The 26,854-nt window shown below is 42.8% G+C and overlaps 1 protein-coding gene across 5 annotated transcripts in view; it reads right to left on the bottom strand.

Moving 5' to 3' along the window:
• pkhd1l1.1 (PKHD1 like 1, tandem duplicate 1) overlaps window positions 1-26,854 on the bottom strand; it is a 267,609-nt gene that overhangs the window by 164,375 nt on the left and 76,380 nt on the right. For all 5 annotated transcript variants that reach the window (XM_059645764.1, XM_059645760.1, XM_059645761.1 and 2 more), the window contains exons 24-33: window positions 25,334-25,506; window positions 24,064-24,211; window positions 22,248-22,402; window positions 21,474-21,596; window positions 19,357-19,462; window positions 16,203-16,322; window positions 15,150-15,314; window positions 8,795-8,916; window positions 7,637-7,769; window positions 101-275 (exon numbers count right to left, since the gene is read on the bottom strand). In XM_059645764.1, coding sequence (XP_059501747.1) covers window positions 101-275; window positions 7,637-7,769; window positions 8,795-8,916; window positions 15,150-15,314; window positions 16,203-16,322; window positions 19,357-19,462; window positions 21,474-21,596; window positions 22,248-22,402; window positions 24,064-24,211; window positions 25,334-25,506 — 1,420 coding nt within the window. The remainder of the gene's footprint in view (window positions 1-100; window positions 276-7,636; window positions 7,770-8,794; window positions 8,917-15,149; window positions 15,315-16,202; window positions 16,323-19,356; window positions 19,463-21,473; window positions 21,597-22,247; window positions 22,403-24,063; window positions 24,212-25,333; window positions 25,507-26,854) is intronic.

The raw sequence follows: 26,854 nt of genomic DNA, 5'->3' as shown, positions 1-26,854 counted from the left end.
TGCGCTGAAAATGCTGCTAGTTTTTGTGCAGCTACACTGATTCGGGGCAATTTGTGCAGAAAAGTTAATGCAACGGAACATAAACTCTCGGTCTTCATACCCAACATGAGTTTGTACATAGATACTGTAATTTGCTGGAGGGAGACTGGGCAGACGACACATAATGTTGGTAGTTGACCATCGAAGAATCGCACACTCAGAATTCCCAATAACTACAAAACTATCCTCAGATTTGTTGCCGAAATCCGATCCATAGATTGTCAGATTGGAACCACCTATGAAACAATTTTCATATAATTAATTCACTTTACACACAACAGTATAAAAATATCAGTCAAGCTGTATGTTATGTTCAAACAGCATTGCCATCCACCACTAACAGCATGTATATATAATGCCTTTAACATAGGAAAATATGGAACCATGGAGTAAAGAGTTAGAGTAGTTAATGAACTTGTGCATAAAGAGCTATTTCGTCGTGGTGCCAGATCTCATGGTACTAGGATGTGAATGTAGAGCTCCAGAGAAGCCCTTTCCTATACTCCCTCTCATTTCACCTCTGGAATTCACATCTTTTGTCCATGTTTGAACTTAGGCTACAATGTGCTCAGGAACTGAGAGGCTCCAATGGAACTCAAATTGACATGCCAGTGAGCAGGTTATTGCTGAGCAAGTGCTGTTTGGAAACATTGTTGATCACCTGCACAATCCGTACATTTGGCCCAAAAGGTCCACACTGACTCTTTGACCAGCATCCCATTCAAACTGACTGCCACTGCTCTATCCTTGTAACCCTGCATTTTCCCATGGCTAATCCACTTAACCTACACATTCCTAGACACGACACTATGAGCAATTCAGCATGGACAATCCGCCTAACCTGCACTTGTTTGGACAATGGGAGGAAACTGGAGCACCCAGAGGAAACTCATGCAGACACAGGGAGAAACTCTACACAAACAGTTGCCTGAAGCTGGAATTGAACCCAGGTCCCTGGTGCTCTGAGGTAGCAGTGCTGCCCACTGAGCCACTGTGCTGCCCACCCCATCCATTGTTTTATTGATGACTACACTGCTGTTTGATTCATTGTGCTTTTTGTGCCCAGCGTGTATATGGGCAATGTTTCACATTGTTGAGTACATAGAACATAGAGCATTACAGCACAGTACAGGCCCTTCGGCCCTCGATGTTGTGTAAATGGTTATGTTGTAGTTGTACTAGAACATAGATAATAAAGTGTGAAGCTGGATGAACACAGCGGGCCAAGCAGCATCTCAGGAGCACAAAAGCTGACGTTTCGGGCCTAGACCCTTCATCAGAGAGGGGGATGGGGTGAGGGTTCTGGAATAAATAGGGAGAGAGGGGGAGGCAGACCGAAGATGGAGAGAAAAGAAGATAGGTGGAGAGGAGAGTATAAGTGGGGAGGTAGGCAGGGGATAGGTCAGTCCAGGGAAGACGGACAGGTCAAGGAGGTGGGATGAGGTTAGTAGGTAGGAGATGGAGGTGCGGCTTGAGGTGGGAGGAAGGGATGGGTGAGAGAAAGAACAGATTAGGGAGGCAGAGACAGGTTGGGCTGGTTTTGGGAGGGGAAGAGCTGGGCTGGTTGTGTGGTGCAGTGGGGGGAGGGGACGAACTGGGATGGTTTTGGGATGCAGTAGGGGAAGGGGCGATTTTGAAGCTGGTGAAGTCCACATTGATACCATTGGGCTGCAGGGTTCCCAAGCGGCATATGAGTTGCTGTTCCTGCAACCTTCGGGTGGCATCATTGTGGCACTGCAGGAGGCGCATGATGGACATGTCTGGTTTAGGGATGCAGTTGGGAAAGGGGAGATTTTGAAACTGGTGAAGTCCACATTGATACCATTAGGCTGCAGGGTTCCCAGGCGGAATATGAGTTGCTGTTCCTGCAACCTTCGGGTGGCATCATTGTGGCACAGCAGGAGGCCCATGATGGACATGTCTGGTTTAGGGATGCAGTTGGGGAAGGGGAGATTTTGAAACTGGTGAAGTCCACATTGATACCATTAGGCTGCAGGGTTCCCAGGCGGAATATGAGTTGCTGTTCCTGCAACCTTCGGGTGACATCATTGTGGCACTGCAGGAGGCCCATGATGGACATGTCATCTAAAGAATGGGAGGGGGAGTTGAAATGGTTCGCGACTGGGAGGTGCACTTGTTTATTGCAAACCGAGCGGCGGTGTTCTGCAAAGCAGTCCCCAAGCCTCCGCTTGGTTTCCCCAATGTAGAGGAAGGCACACCGGGTACAATGGATACAGTATACCACATTGGCAGACGTGCAGGTGAACCTCTGCTTAATATGGACAGTCATCTTGGGGCCTGCCATACCTCCATCTCCTACCTACTAACCTCATCCCACCTCCTTGACCTGTCCGTCTTCCCTGGACTGACCAACCCCTCCCTACCCGCCCACCGATACTCTCCTCTCCAACTATCTTCTTTTCTCTCCATCTTCGGTCCGCCTCCCCCTCTCTCCCTATTTATTCCAGAATCCTCAACCCATCCCCCTCTCTGATGAAGGGTCCAGGCCCGAAACGTCAGCTTTTGAGCTCCTGAGATGCTGCTTGGCCTGCTGTGTTCATCCAGCTTCATACTTTATTATCTTGGATTCTCCAGCATCTGCAGTTCCCATTATCACTTGTACTAGAACAGCTTGGTTAGGAATGTGACTACTTCTGAAGCAAAAGACTTCAGTGTCATTGCCAGAATTTCGTCAGGGCCATAGCTCTTGTCATCTCCATTGACTCCAAGTCACATGAAGTGAACTGAATTGGCTGGAGATTAGTATCTGTGATTCTGTGGATCTCAGGAGGAGACTGAAATCAATCATCTACTCAGCTCTGGGTGAACCTTGGTGCAAATGGGAGCAATTTACTGCAGATGCTAGAATCTGTACTGAAAAGAAAAAGTGCTGGAGATCACAGCGGGTCAGGCAGCATCCGTGAGAGAAAGCAAGCTGACGTGTCGAGTCGAGTTGACTTTTCATCAGAACCGATATGAATTGTGGAGTGGGTAGCATTAATAGATGGGGAGATGGTGTGCTAGGAGAGAATGGCTGCTGATAGTGCAGTTTGAGTGACCTGGATGTGGCAATGGCAGAACAACGGTATGTTTGACTGGCAAACAGCAAACAACAGATAGTCCCATTGGAGTTGAGGGTGGGGGTGGCAGGCAGGACATGGTGACAGACAATGCAACAAGTAAAGCCAAAAGAAAGGGAAGGAATGGGAGTGGGATCAGAATCTGAAGGTGTTGAGCTTATTATTAAGTCCAGAATGTTGTAAGGTTCTTAATCTAAAGATGAGATGTTGTTCATAGATAACACATTGTGGATCTGGAGAAACACAGCAGGCCAGGCAGCATCAGAGGAGCATGAAAGCTGATGTTTCGTGATGGGACCCTTCTTCAAAAACGTCAGCTTTCCTGCTGTTCTGGTGCTGCCTGGCCTGCTGTGTTCCTCCAGATCCACAATCTCCGACTCCAGCATCAGCAGTTCTTACAATCTATGAGATGTTGTTCCTCCAGTTTGTGCTGTGAATCGCTGGAGCACTGCAGCATGCCGAGGGCAGGCAAGTGAGCACACAAGCAGAACACTGTGTTAAAATGACCGGCTACAGGAAGGTCAAGGTCACGTTTATGCATGGATTGGAGGTGTTCTGAAAAGTGGTCAGCCAGTCTGTGTTTGGTTTCTCCAGAGTACAGTAGACCACATTGGGTGCAGTGAATACAATGCACAGGATTAGAAGGTGCAGGTGAAATGTTGCTTCACCTGGAAAGACTGTTTAGGCCCTTGGATGGTGAGCAGGAAGGAGTTGAAGGGGCAGGTGTTGCACTTTCTGTGGTTACATGGAAAGATGCCATAGGAAGTGGGGGTAATGTTGGTGGTTAGGGAATAGAGTGGGATGCCCCAGAGGAAATGGTGCCTGCAAAATGCAGATGGGGGAGTGGGGTAAGATGTGTTTGGTGTTGGCTTTCTGGTGGAGTTGTCTGAAATGGCAGAGATTGATTCTTTGAGCGCAGAGGCTGGTGGGATGAAAAGTGAGGACAAGGGATCCTGATCACATTGTTGTGAGTGATGGAAGGGGCAAGGGCAGAAGCACAGGTGATAGGTGATAGGACATTGGCAACTGTTTCGGTGCTACTTCATGCTCCCACCTGGACCTTGTAAAATTCATTCATTTTAGGTGATAGGTCGGTTGTGGCTGAGGGCTCTGTCAATCACAGTGGGTGGGAAACCATGGTTAAGGAAGAAGGAAGCCTGGTTAGCAGCACTGTTTTGGAAGGTGACATCGTCTGAACAGATACAATGTAGGCAAAGGAACTGGGAGAATGGGGTGGAATCCTTGCAGGGCATGGGATATGAAGAGCTATAGTGAAGGTAGCTGTGGGAATCAGTGGCTTTGTAGTGGATGGCAGTGGACCGTTTATTTCTCAAAATGGAGATAGAGAGGTCAAGGAAAGGACAGGAAGTGTTAGAGATGGATGATGTGAAAGTTGTAGAGGGGAAATTGGAGGTAAAATGAATGAATTTTACAAGGTCCAGGTGGGAGCATGAAGTAGCACCGAAACAGTTGCCAATGTCCTGAATAAACAATTGTGGGAGGGGGGCCGGTGTAGGACTGCGACGAGGATTGTTCCACATAGCCCATAAATAGGCAGGTATAACTGGGATCAATGTGGGTGGCCATTACCACTCCTTTAACTTGTCAGAAGTGAGATGAATTAAAGAGAAAAGTTTAGCCAGGCGGAGAAGATTTGAGATTTTTCAGGCGTCTGGTTGAGGAAGAAACCAAGAGCTCTCAGACCATCCTTGGTGGGTGTGGGAAGTGTGGCGGAGGGTGGTGGTGGTGGTATAGAGGGATTGGACATTCATTGTTGCAAGTAGCACTGCCATATCTTTTGCACTGATGTATTGAACTCTCTCTTAATTGAGGATGGGGATCTCCGTGGAGCTTCTTCCTCCAGACAGTTGTTTAGTTGACGACCACCATTCACAATTGGATGTGGCAGGGTAACAGGATATACATGCCATCCATTGATTGTAGAATCATTCAGCACTGTCTATCATTTACTTAGGTTGTCAGGGGTGAAGGTAGTCCTGTGATGTAGCTTCGCCAGGATACTAGCTCATTATTAGGTATGCCTGATACTGCTTTTGACTTGGCCTCTTACATTCTTAATGGAACCAAGGATGACCTTTAGCTTGATGGTAACAGTAGATTGTGGAATATATCAGGCTATGACATTGTAGATTCTGTTTATGTGAAATTTTGCTGTTACTGATGGCCCATAACTTCTCATGGATTCCTGGTCTTGAGTTGCTAAATACATATAAATTCAGAACCTTTTGGCACCTAGTGAAAACTATCCAGGGAAATGGAAAAATTTAAGTCGAAGGACACAGTGCAGTGTTAGTGTCCCTACCTCTCTGTCAGAAGGTCCTGGTTCAAGTCCCTACTGCTGAAGAGGTATGCAATAACATACCTGAATGACTTGATTCAAAATATCCACCCTTAACTCCAAGTTATATTTTGCCAATCTTAAATGTTGAAAGGTTATTAATCTGCATTAATATGTGTTGCACTCTCCATTTAATGATTGTTTCAGTAAACATATGTGGGGTAAAACTGTAGACCCCACAGAGTTAAGGAGAGCCTTAAGAAACGCTTAAAATCGAACATCAACAGGAGTTGCTTGTATCAACATCGAGCCAGGGTTTGAGAAGCCTAACTACCTCAAATGTGATTGCTAGGGACTGTTAGTATGACATAACATTATTAATCCTCAGAGACTGAGTCAGAAGTCACACAACACCAGGTTATAGTCCAACAGGTTTACTTGAAATTACAAGTTTCACCTGATGAATAAGCAGTGCTTCAAAAGTTTGTGATTTCAAACAAACCCTATGATGTGGTGTTGTGTTACTTCTGATTTTGTCTATCCCAGTCCAATGCCAGCACCTCCATATCAGAGACTGAGAAAGAAAAGCCAACACAGCATTTCCACAATAACAAAGTGTGAAGCTGGATGAACACAGCAGGCCAGCAGCCTCTTAGGAGCACAAAAGCTAACATTTCGGGCCTAGACCCTTCATCAGAAAAGCTTTTCCACAAGTCTTTTGCATGAGACTGCATTTTCCAAAAATTAATTGACAGAAGAAAGAGACATTCTGATAATGGAAAAGACCTTTCTTATATTGAAATATTCAAAGCTTACAGATCACTGTGCATTATTTCCTGAGGAAAACATTCTGCTGTAGTTGATAAGTGATGATCTTACATTTGGGAAACAGGAAACGGAAATTTTCATTCACATTTACTGAAAGCTATTGTAAAAAAGCAAGCCCTCATTAAGGCAGAGATCAGCTACTAAAATATGCGATCTTTTGAAGAAGGAATTAGAAATTATTGAGAACTAAAATACTAACAGGTGGTTCAAAATGCCTGTTATTGTCCATTTTCTTTGTGTAGCCTGCAGATAATGATTTGCAGGTACCGATGTGCCACCTCCCCTATAAATTTTGAGTCCAGAAGTTTTCACTATTATTGATGATGGGTAAATTACTCCATTCTGATGGAGTTCTTGAAGTGTTTTTGCCTGAAGAGGAGCAGCCTCAGGCTGAAGCCGCCAGCAGAAACAGAAATTCCTCCTCCTTCCTTCATCTTCAGAACTGTCCACAAGTTGTTCTTTGTTCTTTTTGTTCATCTACTCACATTTTTCTCTGGCTCAGCATGCCACAGATGAGAAACAAAAGAGTACATTTTAGTTTATCACCCTCCTCTTCAAGGGGTTGTGATGACTGAAGTACTGGACATACATCTTTTCAATGATTTTCCATCTATTGTTCTCTACTGCTATTATGTTCATGTCCGTGTAAACATCAAGCCCAGGAACCAGCCGTGATGAAAAACTGCCATCACACTGCTCCGATGCAATCACTTTCCAAGAGAAAGATTCGGCAGCACATAGCCCTATACATCTCCCAACAGGACCAAGAATATTATTCAGTCCTAAACGAGGGTAATACCCGAAACGTTGCCTGCCCCTTTCCTCCGGATGCAGCCCGGCTTACCGTGTTTTTCCAGCCTCCTGTTTGTCTACCTTGTAACGGTCAGAAACTGACACAGAGCTATAGCAAGGGACTATTCACTTCGTGATGTTTACTGGTGATAAAACAGAAAATTTTAGATTCCTGCACAACAAACAGATCAAAATGAAAATGGAAAATACTGGAAATAAACTATGGGTCCAGCTGCATCTGTCATTTAAATGAGTTCCAAAGAAAAGTCATACTGGACTCGAAACCTTAACTCCGTTTTTCTCTCCAGACATGGTGTCAGTCCTTGTTGAGATTTTCCAGCACATTGTTTTTATTTCATATTTCCAGCATCTACTGTATTTTGCCTGTAACATCCTGAGAAGAGGCAGTCTGGAACTTTGGTTGGCTCTGCAGGGGTAAGGGAGACTCCTCAATTCTGCAACAAGATTCCACCCATTAACTCGTGTTTCCTTCTCCACAGATGCTGCCAGATCTGCTGAGAATTTTAATCATTTTCTGCTTTTATTTCGAAGTTCCCATCATATGCAGTATTTTTCTTTTTCTGAAACTTCGGCTTACCTGACACACTGCTTGTTCTTGGAATCACTTCTGAAATTACTGGAATCTTTGCATCAATGTAAATGAAGGAGAAGGGAACTGGGTTGGATATTCCAGCTGCAATTACTGAGATGTTGTACTTCCCAACTGGGGCCTGCCAGGCAAACAGAAACAAATTCATAATTATTTCTCACTAGAGCTTTTCATAGGCATTCAGTATGCAATGCATGCTTCAATGAGTCTTCACAAAAGGGTAAATAATTTGAAGGATTGAACTGAGACTGAAATTTAAATGCAGGTTTTACCTGAGAAAATGAGTCCAGTATGAGCACAGACATCAAATTTGCAATTAGTGCAGCATGCATGATTCAGCTATTTGATCATTTGTAAGTCATTTGGCTTTATAAATAGTTTGCCATGTTTCAAGCATTTCTTTAATTCCCTTATCATAAATGTGTATTTATTTTAAGCATGCTACACGTTTTATAGACGCTGTGTTAAAATAGTGTTAATGGCCAATAGAAAGCTTGTTTAGATTTGTTATTTCTAACTGAATTATTTACCTTTAGAGTTGTCTCATTTTCTTCCACACTCGGTCGTCATTGCAATCTTCTTACATTTTTAAAGCCTATTTGTGGTTCTAATCTACAAGTAGGCATTTCAAAGAACACACTTTGCTTTCAAAGAAAATTATCCATGTCATCATGTCATTTTGTTACAAATGAGTTGTGTATTTAACTAGTATGAAAAAACTCATAAACATAATAATCTTCGAATTTTACATAGTGACTCTCAATATCTAAACATCTGGATAAAGCTCTGTTATTCTCCATTGGGAAGGAAATGCAAAGCCTTTTAAATTTAAAGAGAGATAATTTCTGTGTCAAGATAGCCTTGACATCGTAAGAATCATTTAAATGGTTAATTTTTCACTTGCACTAATTTCAAGGCTATTCATTACACATGAGAATGTAGATTTTGGCACCAACAAGAGATATGTGTAATTTGTATGCTAAAACTGTCCAGAAATATTGTGATGTTCATGCATCTCCTAATTTCAATGGAGAACTCCTGGAAGGCGCATGAATTATCACAGCACCCCCGCTGACTAAACATTCTCATGACTAAACACTTCCAAGACCGAATTGCCACCATGTAAGATGCCCTGAAATCACTCACCGGTGGTGTACTGCATGTCATCTTGACAGGACCTTCTGTAAGTTCAAGGCAGGTCTTCCCTCCAATTAAAACCGTTGAATTAGGAACAAATCCATAGCCAGATATGGTCAGAATTGTCCCTCCTGAACACAGATATAAATTGCAATCAAGAAGATCACAAACTTAAAGACCAAAACACAAATTAAAGGCCAATGGAGATTCATGAATAAGGAAGAGAAATGAGGATCAGGACAAGAGTATTCAGCTCCTCAAGCCTGTTCTATCATTCCACTTAATCCTGGGTGACCTGCACCTCAACTGTTTTTGGCTGTCATTGGCTCCTATCCGTCTCCACCCAATGGAAATCCAATAATCTCTCTCAAAAACTGCATAATTCCCAGCCTCATTACCTTTTCAGGGCTAAGAGTTCCAATATTCCCACAGCCCTTTGTATGAAGAAGTGTTTCCTGACATCACCCTGAATGACCTGACACTAAATTTAAGACTGTGTCTCCACTGTCCCCCAGCATCCAGTCTTGTAGGAAGTGAAATGGCTTCATTTAGACATCAAACCCATATAATTTCATCTGTCTGAGAATGATAAAACTGGATTTTAAAGAAGCCACCCAGGTTGACAGGGCTGTTAAGAAGGCATAAGTGTTTTAGCTTTTATTAATAGAGGGATCGAGTTCCGGAACCAAGAGGTTGTGCTGCAGCTGTACAAAACTCTGGTGCGGCCGCACTTGGAGTATTGTGTACAGTTCTGGTCACCGCATTATAAGAAGGATTTGGAAGCTTTGGAAAGGGTGCAGAGGAGATTTACTAGGATGTTGCCTGGTATGGAGGGAAGGTCTTATGAGGAAAGGCTGAGGGACTTATAGGATTTATAACCATCTGGAAAAGAATAAATTGATTAGGGATAGTCAGCACGGTTTTGTGAAGGGAAGGCCGTGCCTCACAAACCTTATTGAGTTCTTTGAGAAGGTGACCAAACAGGTAGATGAGAGTAAACCGGTTGATGTGGTGTATATGGATTTCAGCAAGGCATTCGATAAGGTTCCCCAAAATAGGCTATTGTACAAAATGCGGAGGAATGGAATTGTGGGAGATATAGCAGTTTGGATCGGAAATTGGCTTGCTGAAAGAAGACAGAGGGTGGTCGTTGATGGGAAATGTTCACCCTGGAGACCAGTTACTAGTGGTGTACCGCAAGGGTCGGTGTTAGGTCCACTGCTGTTTGTCATTTTTATAAATGACCTGGATGAGGGCGTAGAAGGATGGGTTAGTAAATTTGCAGACGACACTAAGGTCGGTGGAGTTGTGGATAGTGACGCAGGGTGCTGTAGGTTGCAGAGAGACATAGATAAGCTGCAGAGCTGGGCTGAGAGGTGGCAAATGGAGTTTAATGCAGACAAGTGTGAGGTGATGCACTTTGGCAGGAGTAACCGGAAGGCAAAGTACAGGGCTAATGGTAAGATTCTTAGCAGTATAGATGAGCGGAGAGTCTCGGTGTCCATGTACACAGATCCTTGAAAGTTGCCACCCAGGTTGACAGGGCTGTTAAGAAGGCATACAGTGATTTAGCTTTTATTAATAGAGGGATCGAGTTCCGGAACCGAGAGGTTATGCTGAAGCTGTACAAAACTCTGGTGCGGCCGCACTTGGAGTATTGTGTACAGTTCTGGTCACCGTATTATAAGAAGGACGTGGAAGCTTTGGAAAGGGTGCAGAGGAGATTTACTAGGATGTTGCCTGGTATGGAGGGAAGGTCTTACGAGGAAAGGCTGAGGGACTTGAGGCTGTTTTCATTAGAGAGAAGAAGATTGAGAGGTGACTTAATTGAAACATATAAAATAATGAGAGGGTTAGATAGGGTGGATAGGGAGAGCCTTTTTCCGAGGATGGTGACGGCGAGCACGACGGGGCATAGCTTTAAATTGAGGGGTGAAAGATATAGGACAGATGTCAGAGGTAGTTTTTTTACTCAGAGAGTAGTAAAGGAATGGAATGCTTTGCCTGCAACGGTAGTAGATTCGCCAACTTTAGGTACATTTAAGTCATCATTGGACAAGCATATGGACGTACATGGAATAATGTAGGTTAGATGGGCTTGAGATCGGTATGACAGATCGGCACAACATCAAGGGCCGAAGGGCCTGTACTGTGCTGTAATGTTCTATGTTCTATAAGTGTTTGACAAAGTTCCAACTACAAGGCTGGTTAACAAAATTGTGGCTTATGGTGTAGGAGGATCAGAACTAATCTAATAAAAGAAAGGCTAAGAACAGAAAATAACAAATCTGGTAAATGGTTTATTTTTGGAATGAAGGATGGTCCACAATGGTGTTCCCCAAGGATCTGTGCAATGGCTACTGCTTTTTAGCCTCTATATTAATGATATGGATTTTGAAAAAAAAAGGGATGGAATGTAAAAGATTGTTGATAAAACTTGATAGTGAGGCAAACAGTAAGAACAAAACAAGTTGCTTGCAACTTAATATTTTGATGCATTTTGGCAGAAAGATGTTGGGGTGGACCAATCTCCTTATTTGGCAGACCTTAAGACCAAGAATGGATTCCACTCCACTTCAAATATTTCTGAAATGGCAGGTAAATCCAGAACAAAATCTGCAAATTCTGCCACATATGGTGCTTGAAAAACGGGAAAGGTTGTTTGGAGGTTTTGTCCTCAACTTTCCTTCTGCACGTTCTCGATTATGTCTTTCCAGGTATTTGTTGCCTCCTGAGGTAAGCCATCTCCATATTGGTTAGTCACAAGCAAAGGACTTGCAGGAGTCCGTGGGAATAGTTGACATCTTCATAGATACTTTGTGGTCATCTGAAAAGGTTTTTGTTGTTTCCTGCTGCAACCTAGCCTACAGTGGAGTGTTTGCTTCCGGAGTCTGGTGTTGGGCAAGTATCATGACAGGCAGGTACCACCCAGTGGAAGTGCTTGTGAGAGATTAGCACCTCAGTGCTAAGCATGTTGGCTTGCGAGCCAACACCATCCTTCAATCGCATTCCCAGCGATTGCAACTGAATCAGAGGATGTTGTGAAAGCACTGCTTTCAGAGACTGGATTGACTCTTGATGGAAATAAAGTTTGAGGACCACCGGGACTGAGTAGGAGAACAGGTCTGACTGGGTTGCTCCAAATACAGCCAACATGGACTTGGTGGGAGGGAAAGGGGAAGGTGATGTTGCAGTAATAGTGGGCAGTGAAAGAGGTTACCTAAGACTACAAAAAGATCTGGAACAATTGAGACAATGGGCTGACGAGTTGCAAATGGAGTTTAATTTGGCTAAATGCAAGGGCTTGCATTTTGGTAAAACAAATAACAGCAGGATTTATACTGAAAAGTGGAGCCTTGGGTAGTGCTGTCAAACAGAGAGACCTAGAGGTCCAGGTACATAATTCTTTGAAGTTTGCACACAATTGACTTCATTGCTCAGACCTTTGAGTATTGGAGTTGGGACTTGATGTTGGGGTTATACAAGGTGAGGCCTCTTCTAGTGTACTATGTCCAGTTGTGGTCACCCTGTTATGGGAAGGATATTATTAATACAGATGGTTCAGAAGAGATTAACTGGAATGATGTTGGGAATCGCAGCCCTGAGTCATAAAGGAGAGGTTGCACAGGCTGAGATTTTGTTCAGTGGAGCTTAGGAGGTTGAGGGGAAACCTTATAAAATCTAAAAGGTGAATGGCTAATGTCTTTTCCCTAGGGTGGGGGATTTCACTGTCGGGAGCACATTTTTAAGGTGAGAGAAGAAAGATTTAAAAATGACATGGTGGGCAATTTTTGTACACAGAGAGTGATTCATGTGTGGAATGAACTTCCAGAGGAAGTGGAGGATGTGGGTACAGTTATAACGTTTAAAAGACATGTAGATAAGTTCATGAACAAACAATGTTTGAAGTGGTATGAGCCAAGCGCAGGCAGGTGGGACTAGATCAGTTTGGGTTTATGGTCAGCATGGACTGGTTAGACTGCAGGGTCTGTTTTTGTGCTGTATGATTCCATGGCTATGACTCACAATATTAAAGTGAAACAAAACTCCTTCACAGCAACTCTACAAGTGCAGAGGAAACAAACTGTAAAACATTCATATTTTGCAATGTGGGAGTGGGTACTGTTTGATCATTATTTACTCTCTACATGCTGTTGAAAGGGCAGTATCAATTAAAGTAAAAACAAATTCATGCCTGAGAAATCCAACATCCTATACCAAAGCATCTGGAAAAATGTATTTTAAACCCTTTTTATCACCTGCTATGGTCTGACAGAAAGTCAGAAGAAATAACAGTAACAGCTTGCAGCCTGCTATATCATCATTGAGATAAACAGCAAGGAAACCCACCCTTCAGTCCAAACCATCCATGCTGACCAGATCTCCTAAATAAATCGAGTCCCATTTACCAGCATTTGGCCCATATCCCTCGAAACCCTTCCTATTCATGTACCCATCCAGATGCCTTTTAATTGTTGTAATTATACCAGCTTCTACCACTTTCTCTGGCAGCTCAATATTGTCCCTTTGGCCCCTCTCAAGTTTTTCTTCTGTCACTTTTAATTTATAGTTTTGGACTCCCCTGGAGAAAAGACCTTGACTATACACTCTATCCATGCTTCTCATGATTTTATAAACTTCTATAAGGTCATGCCTCAGCCTCTGACGTTCCACAGAAAATAGCCCCAGACAATTGCTCAAACCCTCCAACCCTGGCGACACCCTTGTAAATCTTTTCTGAGCTCTTTCAAGCTTAACAACGTCTTTCATATGGGACAGAGATGGGAACTGAACACAATACTCTAAAAGTGGCTTAACCAATGTCCTGGACAGCAGCAACATGACCTCCCAAATCCTGTACTCAACGCACTAGCCAATAAAGAGGAGTGTACTAAATGCCTCTTCACTATCCTGTGTACCTACGATTCCATCTCTGTATGGTAAATTATTAATGCAGTATTTAAAAAATATGCTGGGTAACATTTAATCATTGATCAACTCTTAGCACAGCAACAGTTTCATGCAACTTTTACTGCAAATTTGTTAGATCACCCAGGGCTCTAAATTTGCTGCTTACAGTACCATGAAGTAGGAACAAATATAAATGATCATCATTTGTCCAAACTTATGTTGTCCATAAATTTACTGAGTTAAAAATACCTTTAATTCCTTTTTTTACATCAAGTAATATCCATTATTATAAACAGCAGAAGCTCTTTGATTATATTTACCGTGGCTAGACACATTGCTTCTTATCCAAAATAAGTACAATGTACAAGATATTCTGAACTGTTAGAGTGACATTAATACAAATGATTATTACTCTGACAGAAATTCCAATTTAATCATGATTGATTTAACTTCTGGTCAATGAAATTGAAAGAGAACATCCTCATGTATAATAAGATAATAAAATGTGAGGCTGGATCAACACAGCAGGCCCAGCAGCATCTCAGGAGCACAAAAGCTGATGTTTCGGGCCTTGACCCTTCATCAGAGAGAGGGATGGGGAGAGGGAACTGGAATAAATAGGGAGAGAGTGGGAGGCGGACCGAAGATGGAGAGAAAAGAAGATAGTTGGAGAGGAGAGGGAAACCAAGCGGAGGCTTGGGGACCGCTTTGCAGAACACCTCCGCTCAGTTCGCAATAAACAACTGCACCTCCCAGTCGCAAACCATTTCCACTCCCCCTCCCATTCTTTAGATGACATGTCCATCATGGGCCTCCTGCACTGCCACAATGATGCCACCCGAAGGTTGCAGGAACAGCAACTCATATTCCGCTTGGGAACCCTGCAGCCCAATGGTATCAATGTGGACTTCACCAGCTTCAAAATCTCCCCTTCCCCACCGCATCCCAAAACTAGCCCAGTTTGTCCCCTCCCCCCACTGCACCACACAACCAGCCCAGCTCTTCCCCTCCACCCACAGCATCCCAAAACCAGTCCAACCTGTCTCTGCCTCCCTAACCTGTTCTTCCTCTCACCCATCCCTTCCTCCCACCTCAAGCCGCACCTTCATCTCCTACCTACTAACCTCATCCCACCTCCTTGACCTGTCCGTCTTCCCTGGACTGACCTATCCCCTCCCTACCTCCCCACCTATCTTCTTTTCTCTCCATCTTCGGTCCGCCTTCCCCTCTCTCCCTATTTATTCCAGAACCCTCACCCCATCCCCCTCTCTGATGAAGGGTCTAGGCCCAAAACGTCAGCTTTTGTGCTCCTGAGATGCTGCTGAGCCTGCTGTGTTCATCCAGCCTCACATTTTGTTATCTTGGATTCTCCAGCATCTGCAGTTCCCATTATCACTCATCCTCATGTATAATGGTGATTTATATATCCGCTCATTTACGCCACAATCAGTACCTTCAGTGCTGCCTGCAGATGGATATACACTCGTCGTCTCAAACTGAAAGGTAAACGTGTATGCCTGGTTGCTGGAATAGTTTGCAAAGCCAAGCCCAGCGATGTAAACAATGAGGGGAGATGATGTATTACTGGCAGCTCCAATTGCACAGGTTATTTCGGTATCTGACGAGAAAATAATAAAGAATGCAACTGATCAAATCCAAACAGCAAAAGAAAGCATTTTCCCTCCAAATAACACCCTGATGACTTATCATGTAAAGAGACCCATATCTTTGGATTTACATGATGAGATATATATCTGTGTAACTTCTTCAAACTCTCTCTGATCTCTGAGTTGCTCCAGTTCTACCTTGTTGTGAATCCCTAACTTTCTTTGCTTCACCTTTGATGGCAATATCTTTAGTGCCTTAAGCTCTGGAATTCCTTCTCTCCTCCTTTCACCTTTTTAAAGATGCTTCTTAAAACTTTTTGACCAAATCTTTTGAATACGTATGTATGTGGTTTAGTATCACATTTTTGTCTGATTCTGTCACTCAAATGCATTAATGTTCTACCTAAAAGATGCTTTATACATGTTGGTGCTGTGTGTTGTTACATAATATAGAAAGAACAGAACTTTTAAAAATTTAATTAAAAATAAGTATCCTACTATACGATAGATAACCCAAAACACAACATTGCATTATGAATTTCTCTAGCAGCCTGGAACATTTAGTAGAGGCCCTGCCCAACTCGTGAGGTTTTCAATGAGTGTTGAGTTGTTTTTAAATCTGCTTCCTCACTCAGAGTGTCTGCTGTTCCAATAGACTCTCTTTTATCGTTGTTTCCACAACTCAAAAACACAGAAAACAAAAACAGGATTTAATTCAGGTCTTGCAAAATTGTAAAGAAAATCACCAGGTCTGGCAGCATCTGTAGAGAGAGAAGCAGAGTTAAATGCTTCAAGTCTGGTATAATTTCTTCAGAACTAGGGTAAGTCAATACAATTACTCCCTCCCATTGTTCTATTCAGTATTGAATGAACTTCATTCGCTTTGAATATTTTCTTACCAGTTAACCCTGTGATTGGACAATGGGTACCTCCAATCGAAACCCATGTGGTATCAGTCATCGAACTGTTGGCAAATCTGAAGCCTGTTATTGTTAGAACAGTCCCACCGGTCCTGGATCCTGTTAAAGCAAACACAGAACATAGAACATAGACCATAGAACAACACAGCGCAGAACAGGACCTTTGGCCCTCGATGTTGCGCAGGCCTGCAAACTAATCTAAGCCCCTCCCCCTACACTATCCCATCATTATCCATATGCTTATCCAAGGACTGTTTAAATGTACCTAATGTGGCTGAGTTAACTACATTGGCAGGCAGGACATTCCACGCCCTTACCACTCTCTGAGTAAAGAACCTGCCTCTGACATCTGTCTTAAATCTATCACGTCTCCATTGTAGCTAAGCCCCCTTGTACAAGCTGAAGTCATCATCTTCAGAAAAAGACTCTCACTGTCCACCCTATCTAATCCTCTGATCATCTTGTATGTCTAAACGATAGTTTCAATGAGATTTCAGCCGTGGTCTCAGGCACAGAGCCAGAAGGAGCGCGAGGACATGGTAAGTCGGCTGCATGATGGCCTCACGAAATGAAAAGTGAAACTATCGCCTTGAAGCAGAGTTCTAGGCATTTACTCAAACCAGTCAAGCTCATCCAGTATCTTGTAATCTGTTCCAACCCCGCAGAGCAGCAGGGGGCACTGGGCAGACAGTATCCTCTGCAACCTTTAACATGATAGATCATCTCAAGAGAGAGAGAATACATCATAAATAGAATGAAAACAAAAGCAAATAGATTGTTAACTGTAGTCTTGAGAAGACTGAAATAGAAGGAGGCGAAAGTTATACTCTCTTTGTATAAGAACATCCTTGTAAACCAGTCACTGAAAGTAAGCATGCAGGTACAGCAGGCAGTGAAGAGAACAAATGATATCTTGGCCTTCATAGCAATAGGAAACATGTGCAGGAGCAGGGATGTCCTGTCGTAATTGTACAGGGCCTTATGAGACCATATTTGGTGTACTGTGTTCAGGTTCAGTCTGAGGAGGGATGTTCTGGCTATGAAGGAAGTGCAATGAAGGTCTCTAAGGTTTTGGAGTAGATTTGTAGCTCGGGTTGTGGGTATTGGGGTTGGTTGTTCCGCAGATGTTTCGTTACCTTGCTGGGTAACATCATCATTGCAGGCTCCGATAAAGCGCTGTTGTGATTTCCCGCCCTGGTTTTTAAATTCTGAGTCCATTGAGCTGGGTTACCTCACTTCTGGTTTTCCTTCACAGTGGAGTATATATATACCCAAAAAACTGGGTCTGAAGATCTCTATCACATAAGCGACAACAGGAAGATACTACATGTGCTAACACACTCATCACACTACCGTACATCAAGAACACATCTGAACTGACTACAAGACTCCTACAACCATTGAGCATCAGAGTAGCACACAAACCCCATCAACCCTATGCCAACTGCTCATCCAAAACAAAGATCTATTCCCACTATGGACAGGACCAATGTCATAGAAAGTTCCCCTGCAAAGACTGTGACAAACATTATGTTGGACAAACAGGAAGGAAATTAGCCACAAGAGTACATGAACATCAACTAGCAACAAAAAGACACAACACATATTCCCTCATGTCTATGCACATGGATAAGGAAAACAACCAGTTTGATTGGGAAAGCACCAGGATCCTGGTACAGGTGAAGCAGAGACAAGCTCGGGAATTTCTAGAAGCCTCGTTCTCCATTAAGAAAGCCATCAATAAACATAGAACTAGACTCTATGTACACTCCATTGTGAAGGAAAACCAGAAGTGACATAACCGGGCACAACAGCCCCAGGATTTAAAAACCAGGCGGGAAAACACAACAGCGCTTCTTCGGAGGCTGCACCGATGATGTTACCCAGCAGGGTAAGGAAAGACCTGCGGAACAATGAACCAGCTCAGTGAGCCAACCAACTGCAACGAAGATTTACCAGACGGATTCCTTGGAAGGCAGGTCTGACTCATGAAGAGAGGCTGGGTTGGTTAGGAATGTATGTGGTGGAATTTAGGAAAATGAGGGAAGATGTTATAGAAACCTACAAAATTCTAATAGAACTAGACAAGGTTAATATCGGAAAGATGTTCATGATAACCCAGGAGTCCAGAACCAGGGGTTACAGTCGAAGGATATGAGGCAGACCATTCAGGGCTGAGATGGGGAGAAATTTATTCAACCAGAGAATGGTGAGTTTGTGGAACTGTCTGCCATAAAAAGCAGTTGAAGCCAAAACATTGAATGATTTCACATAGAAATCGGATACAGTTGTTAGGGCTAAAGGGATCAAAGGGCACTGGGAGAAAGCAGGAACAGGGTAGTAGATTGGGGGATCACCACGATCACATTGAGTGGCTAAGCAGATTGAAAGGACTGAGTACCCTACTCCTGCTCCTATTTTCTACGGTTCTATGTCTGGTCAGACCTACCTACAATGACAATGTTCAATTCTGGGCACTGTACCTCAAGAACAACACAGTGAATTTGGAGTGAGTATGACAAAGGTTCACCAGAATGACAGTTTGGTTAAAAAAGTTAAATGATTAAGACAGGTGACATTGACCAGGCTTGTATTCTCTCAAGTTTAGGAGATTAAATGATGGTCTAATCGACGGCTTTAAGATGATGAAGAAATTAGAGAGAGAGAGAGAGAGAGAGAGAGCTTATTTTCTCAGGGATGTGATGTCGAGGATTAGCTGGTACAGAATAAAATTGGAGCCAGGCTGTTCAAGGCTGATGTTAGGAATTGTTTCTTCACAGAAAGGATCGCAGAAATCTGAAACTCACTGTCCAGTAAAGCTGTTGAGGCTATGAGGAGAAAATGTTCACCCTGAGGTTGATAGAATTTTGCGCAGTAAGTGGATTAAGGGAGGTAAATAGTGCTAGGATGAAGATGACCCAGACTCTCACTGAATGACAGAACATGCTCAAGGGGCTGAGTGGCCTGACCATGTTCCATTTCTCCCACAATGATGTTAGTGATAATTATCAGCCTCATTGTTTCAAACACTGTTTTAAAAGTCTACTCTGAATGATTTGAGGCACTTTCACAGATTCATTAGATTTAAATGGATGAAATGGTTTAGAAACCTACCTGAATTTCTAGCATTTACCTGTTGTTGGGGTAATGTGTGAAATGGCAGGGGTTTTCTCAGCACTCCATTCATATCCACAATTTCCAGAACAGTTACTGGGAATACCATTGATGAAAACCTCTACCTGTAAGGAAGATTAAGGTATCATGTTGCTGCAGGTTGGCTCAGTTTCCATGGAGCATTCTCCTTACAGATTTAGGCTATGCTTCTGGTGTGAAGCTCCAACTGCAGCACTGTTTATTAAAAAGAACACACATTGTGGGAACGATGGAAGTTAGCCTGTCCCAGCTGTGGTTCAGTGATCTTAAATGTGATTAGCAACTGGGCCTGATCCAACAGCCCAAAAATAGCTAGCACAGGCCTCCTGCTCAGGCAAAAATGATTGTCCAATCACATCGTTACCACCTGGTCTACAACCTTGGGGTGAGGGTTCTTGCTGTCCTGATATTACAGTTTCAGCCAATCAGACCAAGGCAGGAACGAGGTGTGTAAACCCCCTGCACCCCCAGGCACCCCACATCGCCAACGTCCACCTCTCAACCCACCCAGAATCATCCCATCAGGCCAGTGAAAGGAGGGCAAACATTTCAGATCGATCCCATTTTGAGGACATAAGTGCTCTCCTTTGACTGGTTAGGTGACCTTTCGCTGTATCATGTAACCTATGCTTCTTGTATAATTAAACGGCCCTGTCACTTACCAGCAATTTAAAGAAATCAGACTGCTCATAGTCTGTTGGCAAAATATTAAGTATTTATGAGTATGTGCAGATGTATACAGGTGTGTGCAGGATTATGTGGGTGTATGCAGGTACATGCAGATGTATACAGGTGTGTGCAGGTGTATGTGGGTGTATGCAGGTACATGCAGATGTAAACAGGTGTGTGCAGGTGTATGTGGGTGTATGCAGGTACATGCAGATGTAAACAGGTGTGTCCAGGTGTATGCACCTGTGTGCAGTGTGTTTAGATGCACGTAGGTGTGTCTAAGTGTGGCAAAGTGTATGTGGGTGTGGCTTGGCATATACAGGAGTGTGCAGATACAGGCGTATCTAATTGTTTGCAGATGTGTCTAGGTGTGTGTACATGTTTGAATGTATGCACATGTATCTAAGTTGGTCAAGGTGTATGCAGATATATAGAAGTACATATATCTAGGTGCATGCGGGTGTCTCTGGGTGTTTCGAGATGTATGCAGGGGCCTAAGCATATGCAGGTGTGTACAGATGTGTGCAATGTGTCTAGGTGCATGCAGGTGTGTGTAAATGTACAATAGTGTCTAGGAGTGAGCAAGTGTTTGCATATGTATACAGGTGTGTCTGGGTGTTCATCTGAATGTATCTAAGTGTATGTAAGAGTACGTATGTTTAGGTGTGCCTAGGAGTGTCTAAGTGCATGTAGATATATATCGATGTATCGAAATCCGTGTGTGTGTGTGTGTGTGTGTGTGTGTGTATGCGCGTGCATCCGTGTGCATGCGTGTGCGTGCGTGTGTGTGTGTGTAAATGTGTGCACGTGATTCTAAGTGTGTGTAGGTGTATACAAGTATGCTTAGGTTTGTGAGAATATGCCCAGGTCTGTAGATGCATTCCAGGTGTGAGTAGGTGCTTTAAAGTGTGTAAGATGTGTGCAAGAAATTCCAGGCAATCTAGGTATGTAGAGGTGCATGTGTTGCATGCAGAAGTATGAATAGGAATGAATAGATGTACGGAGGTATGCACAGGTCTGTGTGAATCCGTACAATGTTGCTAAGTATGTACACATGTGTAAATGTAATCTTAGTTTTTAAAATGCTAAATGAGAAGAGACCAATGCAGGGAGTGGAGGTAGCCCTGATATTGGAATTGGGTCATTCATGGGAGATGTTAAGAAATACATTTTCACATAAAGGGTGGTGAAAATCTAAAACTCTCTTGCCCAAAAACTCTGTGGATGTCTGGGGCTCAGCTGGAACTTCCAAGAATGAGGTTGAGAGATTTTTGAGGAAGAGTTATAGAGCTAAGGTGTGTAAATTAAAGTGAAGAGCAGATCAGCGATGGGGCAGTAATCCTGAGGAGCTGAGACCCCCTCCTGTTCTTCTGTGTGTAAGCACATGTAACTCACAGATACATTTAAGGCAGAGCTGCATGTACATACCTGAGGCTGTGTGTGTGGTGTCCGGAACAGATCACCCATCAGATGTTCACTAAACAGCCCTCCTCGCTGCTTATTGTAAACTTTTACTGTTGCATTGACTCCAATAACATTCACACCATTAATCTGTTTAACACAGCACAAATACACATGTTAACTTGTGATAGTTTGCAGCACCAAATTCACATTTTCCTCATACCTAATTTTACTCCCTACGTCCCACAAATAATTATTATTTACAGCTTTGTTTAATTAAGTCATTCTCAGGGTGAGGGTAACACTGGCTAGGACAGCAGTTAATGCTCATACACAGTTGAAATGAAATGGTGGTGATCTGCCTTCTTGAACCACTACAGTCTTTGGAGTGTAGGGACAATGCTGTGAGGAAGGGAGTCCTGGGACTCCAGGGATGCTGAAGAAATTCTGATTATAGCGCCAAGTCAGGACTGAGTGTGTCTTGGACGGAAACTTACAGGTAGTAATATTCCCTTGCAACTTAAATAACTTCCCTTGATCTTCTAGTTGGTCAAGGTCTGGGCTTTGGAACGTGTGGCTCAAACATTTTTCTGAAACCACTAGCAGATATAGGATTGAAGAAAGACAGAATGAAACCCCAATGGCTGATGTAGAAGTAAGAAAATGTTTGGCAGAGGGAATAGAATATTCTGTTCCAGCTTTTGCTTCTTCTGTCAAGCCAACAAGATTAATTGCCAAGTTGAAATATGTTGGGATTTGAATCTAGGGGATTGCTTCTTATGCCAGAAATCTGTGCCTCACCTTTAGTTTGGGCTGATTGCCAGGCTTGCTGAGCCATCTCACTGTCCACTGGGCAGCAGAACAGTTGCCTGTTTTCATCACAGAAACTGTCCCCATCTGAGGGATTGTTTCTAAGGCATATTGCATTTCCAAGGCTGTAACATTAACTGGCAAATCTTCAAAGATAAAATGTTAGGAAAAATTATAGAAAAAGTCAAAATATTAATAAGCTTTGATGATAATGTAATTGAATAATACAGTCCAGAAGGACGTCATTCAGCCTGTTACTTCTAGGTGAGATTTTCTTGAAAGAGCCATTCAAGTTTTCCTACTCATCCAACTTTCCCACACACAACTTTTCAAACTTTCCCCCCTTTAAGTATTTATTCAATTCCCTTTTAAGAGTTACTATTGAATTTGTTCCCACCGGGCCTTCAGGTTTTTCTATATAATATCCAGTTAACAACAGTGTTTTAGCTTTTATTAATAGATGGATCGAGTTCCGGAACCAAGAGCTTATGGTGAAGCTGTACAAAACTCTGGTGCGGCCGCACTTGGAGTATTGTGTACAGTTCTGGTCACCGCATTATAAGAAGGATGTGGAAGCTTTGGAAAGGGTGCAGAGGAGATTTACTAGGATGTTGCCTGGTATGGAGGGAAGGTCTTACGAGGAAAGGCTGAGGGACTTGAGGCTATTTTCATTAGCGAGAAGAAGGTTGAGAGGTGACTTAATTGAAACATATAAAATAATCAGAGGGTTAGATAGGGTGGATAGGGAGAGACATTTTCCTAGGATGGTGACGGCGAGCACGAGGGTGCATAGCTTTAAATTGAGGGGTGAAAGATATAGGACAGATGTCAGAGGTAGTTTCTTTACTCAGAGAGTAGTAAGGGAATGGAACGCTTTGCCTGCAATGGTAGTGGATTCGCCAACTTTAGGCACATTTAAGTCATCATTGGACAAGCATATGGACGTACATGGAATAATGTAGGTTAGATGCGCTTCAGATCGGTATGACAGGTCGGCACAACATCGAGGGCCGAAGGGACTGTACTGTGCTGTAATGTTCTATGTTGACTCAGTGCATGGAAACTCTCTTCATCTCACCTTCTGATTCTTTTTTCAAGAAGCTGCCCCTCTGTTTACAAACCCTCCTGCCAACTGTGCTGTAACCTCCCTATTGAAGACAGGTAATCTCAGGGGAAGAGGGTCTCAGTCACTATATGGCACAATTGTGAAAATTAGTATTCTGAGTGGGGACTGTCCTTCAGACTCGTGTGTAAGAGCTAACTGCAATCTGCCTGGAGTGGGATTTGAACTCATAATCTTCTCTGAGGTGACAGTGCTCCTTGCTAAGTTGTGGCTGATATAGATGTGTAGAGAACAGGTCAGTAAGGAGAAAACTCAGACATGAAAGTTTCATTGAACTGAGCTGCAGAAATCCAACAGAAATGCTTAAATCCTATTAGCTTCTCTGAATCAAGGGTGTGTTTAAATCATCTGGATCCGCTAACAATTTATTAGCCCAAAATCTAAACAAAAATATTATAAGACTTTTAATTAAAAGATTTACAATTACACAGCCCCTGAACACAAATAAAGCAGGCTACTTATCTATAGGATACATTCCCCACTGCAACCAGCTAATTGATCATATCGGTCACTGTGCCCTGATTTCCAGAGATTAATTGTCACAACTGGAAAAATCTCAATCATTCCTGTACTTTGAGAAGCCTCGCACTGATTTCTTTGAATGAAAAAATAATTCCAGCAAACAAACGATTGTAACAAAGTTTCCAAATAAATCCCCTCACAGTTTCAGCATTCACCACTTACCTTTCAAAGTTTTCCCAAAGAACTGAATATCGAAGGTACCAGAAATTGGAGAAGATGCTGCTTGTGTTCTCTGAACTCTTAAAATGGCCCCCTCAGGCCAAGTGCTCCCTCTGTAAACTATCTCATCCTTTGTGTTATTAGCCAAAGGCTGAAAGAGCATCCATCACAAACATTATCATTCCAAAAAAGATATTTTATTCACATTTCCAAGTGACTATTTCCAATTTTCCACTGTAAACCCAGTGGAATATTGGCAGGAACATCTCACAGAAACTAGAGTTCATCAAAACAGCATCAATAAAATCCTTTCTTCTATAAACTGCGAGTTCAATAGAAAATAACCTCATGGACGCGTAGCTTGAGGTGGTTTATGAGGTAGCATTAGTCATGTCTATCCCTACTGGACGTGTCTCTGCCATACTGTAGTCAGTTTCTACCTCCCTGCAGGGTGTACAGAGTGAGTAGAGAGAGTTCAGTGAGGTCTCAAGGTGAATTTCTGAGTTTGTGAGGTTAAGAAGTTTGGGTCACAGGGAAAGATTGTCTATTCTGGAACAATAATCTTTGGATATGAGCAGAGTAAGAGACAGGTGTGAAGTTGAGAAATGACAGAAATCTGGATTGAGAGATTTTGAGAATTAATGAGCATGGGGAATTTGGATGTAGTAAGACTAAATTTAAGAGCCAGGAGTTCAGCTTTATTGGTTCCAACAGAAACAGGAAATGTATAATCTACATGTAATAAGAAAGGGAAACATTCAAGGAACAGACTATGAGCAGGAGGACAGAAATACATGGCAGGTATCAAAGAGAATGAGAAAGATTTCAATGAAAAATTTTAAGGAAATATTAAGAATTACAGGAACTGTTACACAGTTTGGCAGCTTAGGCTAGATGTTGCTTGAAGCCGGAGGAGGGACAACATCTACCACGGTAAAGTAAAGTTGATGTAGTCCCAGAGGATCACAGTGCAGCTCTCTTAGTATAGAGAGAGAGAGAGAGAGAGAGAGAGAGAGAGAGATGAGAGGTAATGGTTTAACCTGAGGAATACTACACCTCAGGTGAGGGGTGAGATTGAAGAGGAAGGACCTTCGTAATAACCTCAGCCAGCGCAAGAATTAAACCCACACTTTTGGCAGCACTCTGCGTCACAAACCAACCACCGAGCCAACTGATTGCTTTCTGAAAAGAATGTACATTCATAAAATATTATCTCAGTCAACACAAACTGATTCTTCTTTCAAATGCGACCCGAATACCACATTATACCGACCTGAGCAAAGGCAATCTCGAGCAATGGAATGTTGCAGCCACAGTCGATAGTAACCATAGTTACTTCATACTGACTGTGTACACCAGCATTTTTAGTTCCTCCTTCAGTAACTATGATGTCCTCAATAAGAATTCCTTTGTCAAATAACGGAGGGTAAGCTACCATTGGTATATCTGCAAATTAAACATGTCATTTACCAACTTAAAGCAAAATGTTACAAACAATTTATATTTTACACAACCTCCAAAAACTCCCCCGAAATGTACTTTAAACATGAAATACTTGAAATAATTTATCACATTTGAAAATGGCTAAGAAAACTCTTGTATTCTGAGGGAGGGTCACAGTACCTGAAATTCAAACTCTGATTTCTCTCAACAGATGCTGCCAGACCTGCAATTTCTGTCTTTTTTTTTTAAGAAAACTCTTGAAGTGCCTAACAATAATCTGTGAGGGAATCATCGGGAGTGGCAAAAATGCAAGCAAATGGAATTGAGGGCTATCACATCAGCCACGATCATATTGAATGGTAGAGCAGACTTGAGGGTTGAATGAATTACTTTTCTCCCACATCGTACAGTATTATGAGCTTTTAAGAATCCTGCACCAGCTCCTTATATCATAGACTCAGGTGACGTAGTGGCAATGTCACTGCAGTGGTAGTCCAGAGCTCCAGGCTTTTGCTATTGGAGTGCATTGGTTTGAATCTGGGTTCAAACGCATGGTGCATTCGGAATAAAAAGCTAACCATTTTTGATTGTTGTAAAAATCCATCTGGCTCAAGAATGTCCTCCGTCCTTAGCTGGTGTGACCTATATGTGGCTCCAAATGCACAGTAATATAGTTGACACTTAAATGTTCTCTGGGCAAATTAGATTGAATGATAAATGCTGTTTTAGCCAGTGATGCTGCATTCCACGAAGGAAGAAAAAGTCACCAGGAATAAAAAAAAACATAATACATGCCTCTGCACTTAGAACAGTACAGCACAGAACAGGCCCTTCAGCCCACAATGTTGTGCAAACTTGTGGAATCAAAATAAGAGAAGTCCATTTGACCTCTCATGACTATTCTTTCATTTTGATAGACCATAGCCTATCTGTTCCTCAATTTCTTTTAGCCACTTCCAGTTCATTTTCCAAGATACTTAGCTGACAAAAGTGCATAATTTCTCCACCTTACTTGATGGTCAAAGGGAGCATCAGATACAAAAGAGTGAGTCAAACAAGTTCAGGGTCAATGTTATTTCTGAACAGCTGTACACAACAAAGAGATCTCTGTGGATTTAGGCAGTGGACAATAGGTGCAGGAGTAGGCCATTCGGCCCTTCGAGCCAGCACCACCATTCATTATGATCATGGCTGATCATCCACAATCAGTATCCTGTTCCTGCCTTATCCCCATAACCCTTGATTCCACTATCTATAAGAGCTCTATCCATCTCTTTCTTCAAAGTATCCAGAGAGTTGGCCTCCACTGACTTCTGGGGCAGAGCAGAAGATTTACTCTTCCTTCTTCTTG

Source organism: Stegostoma tigrinum, chromosome 5 (genome assembly GCF_030684315.1).
Source record: "Stegostoma tigrinum isolate sSteTig4 chromosome 5, sSteTig4.hap1, whole genome shotgun sequence".
Lineage (NCBI taxonomy): Eukaryota > Metazoa > Chordata > Chondrichthyes > Orectolobiformes > Stegostomatidae > Stegostoma > Stegostoma tigrinum.
Note: the sequence above shows the minus strand (reverse complement) of the source record. Positions and strands in the feature narration are given on the sequence as shown.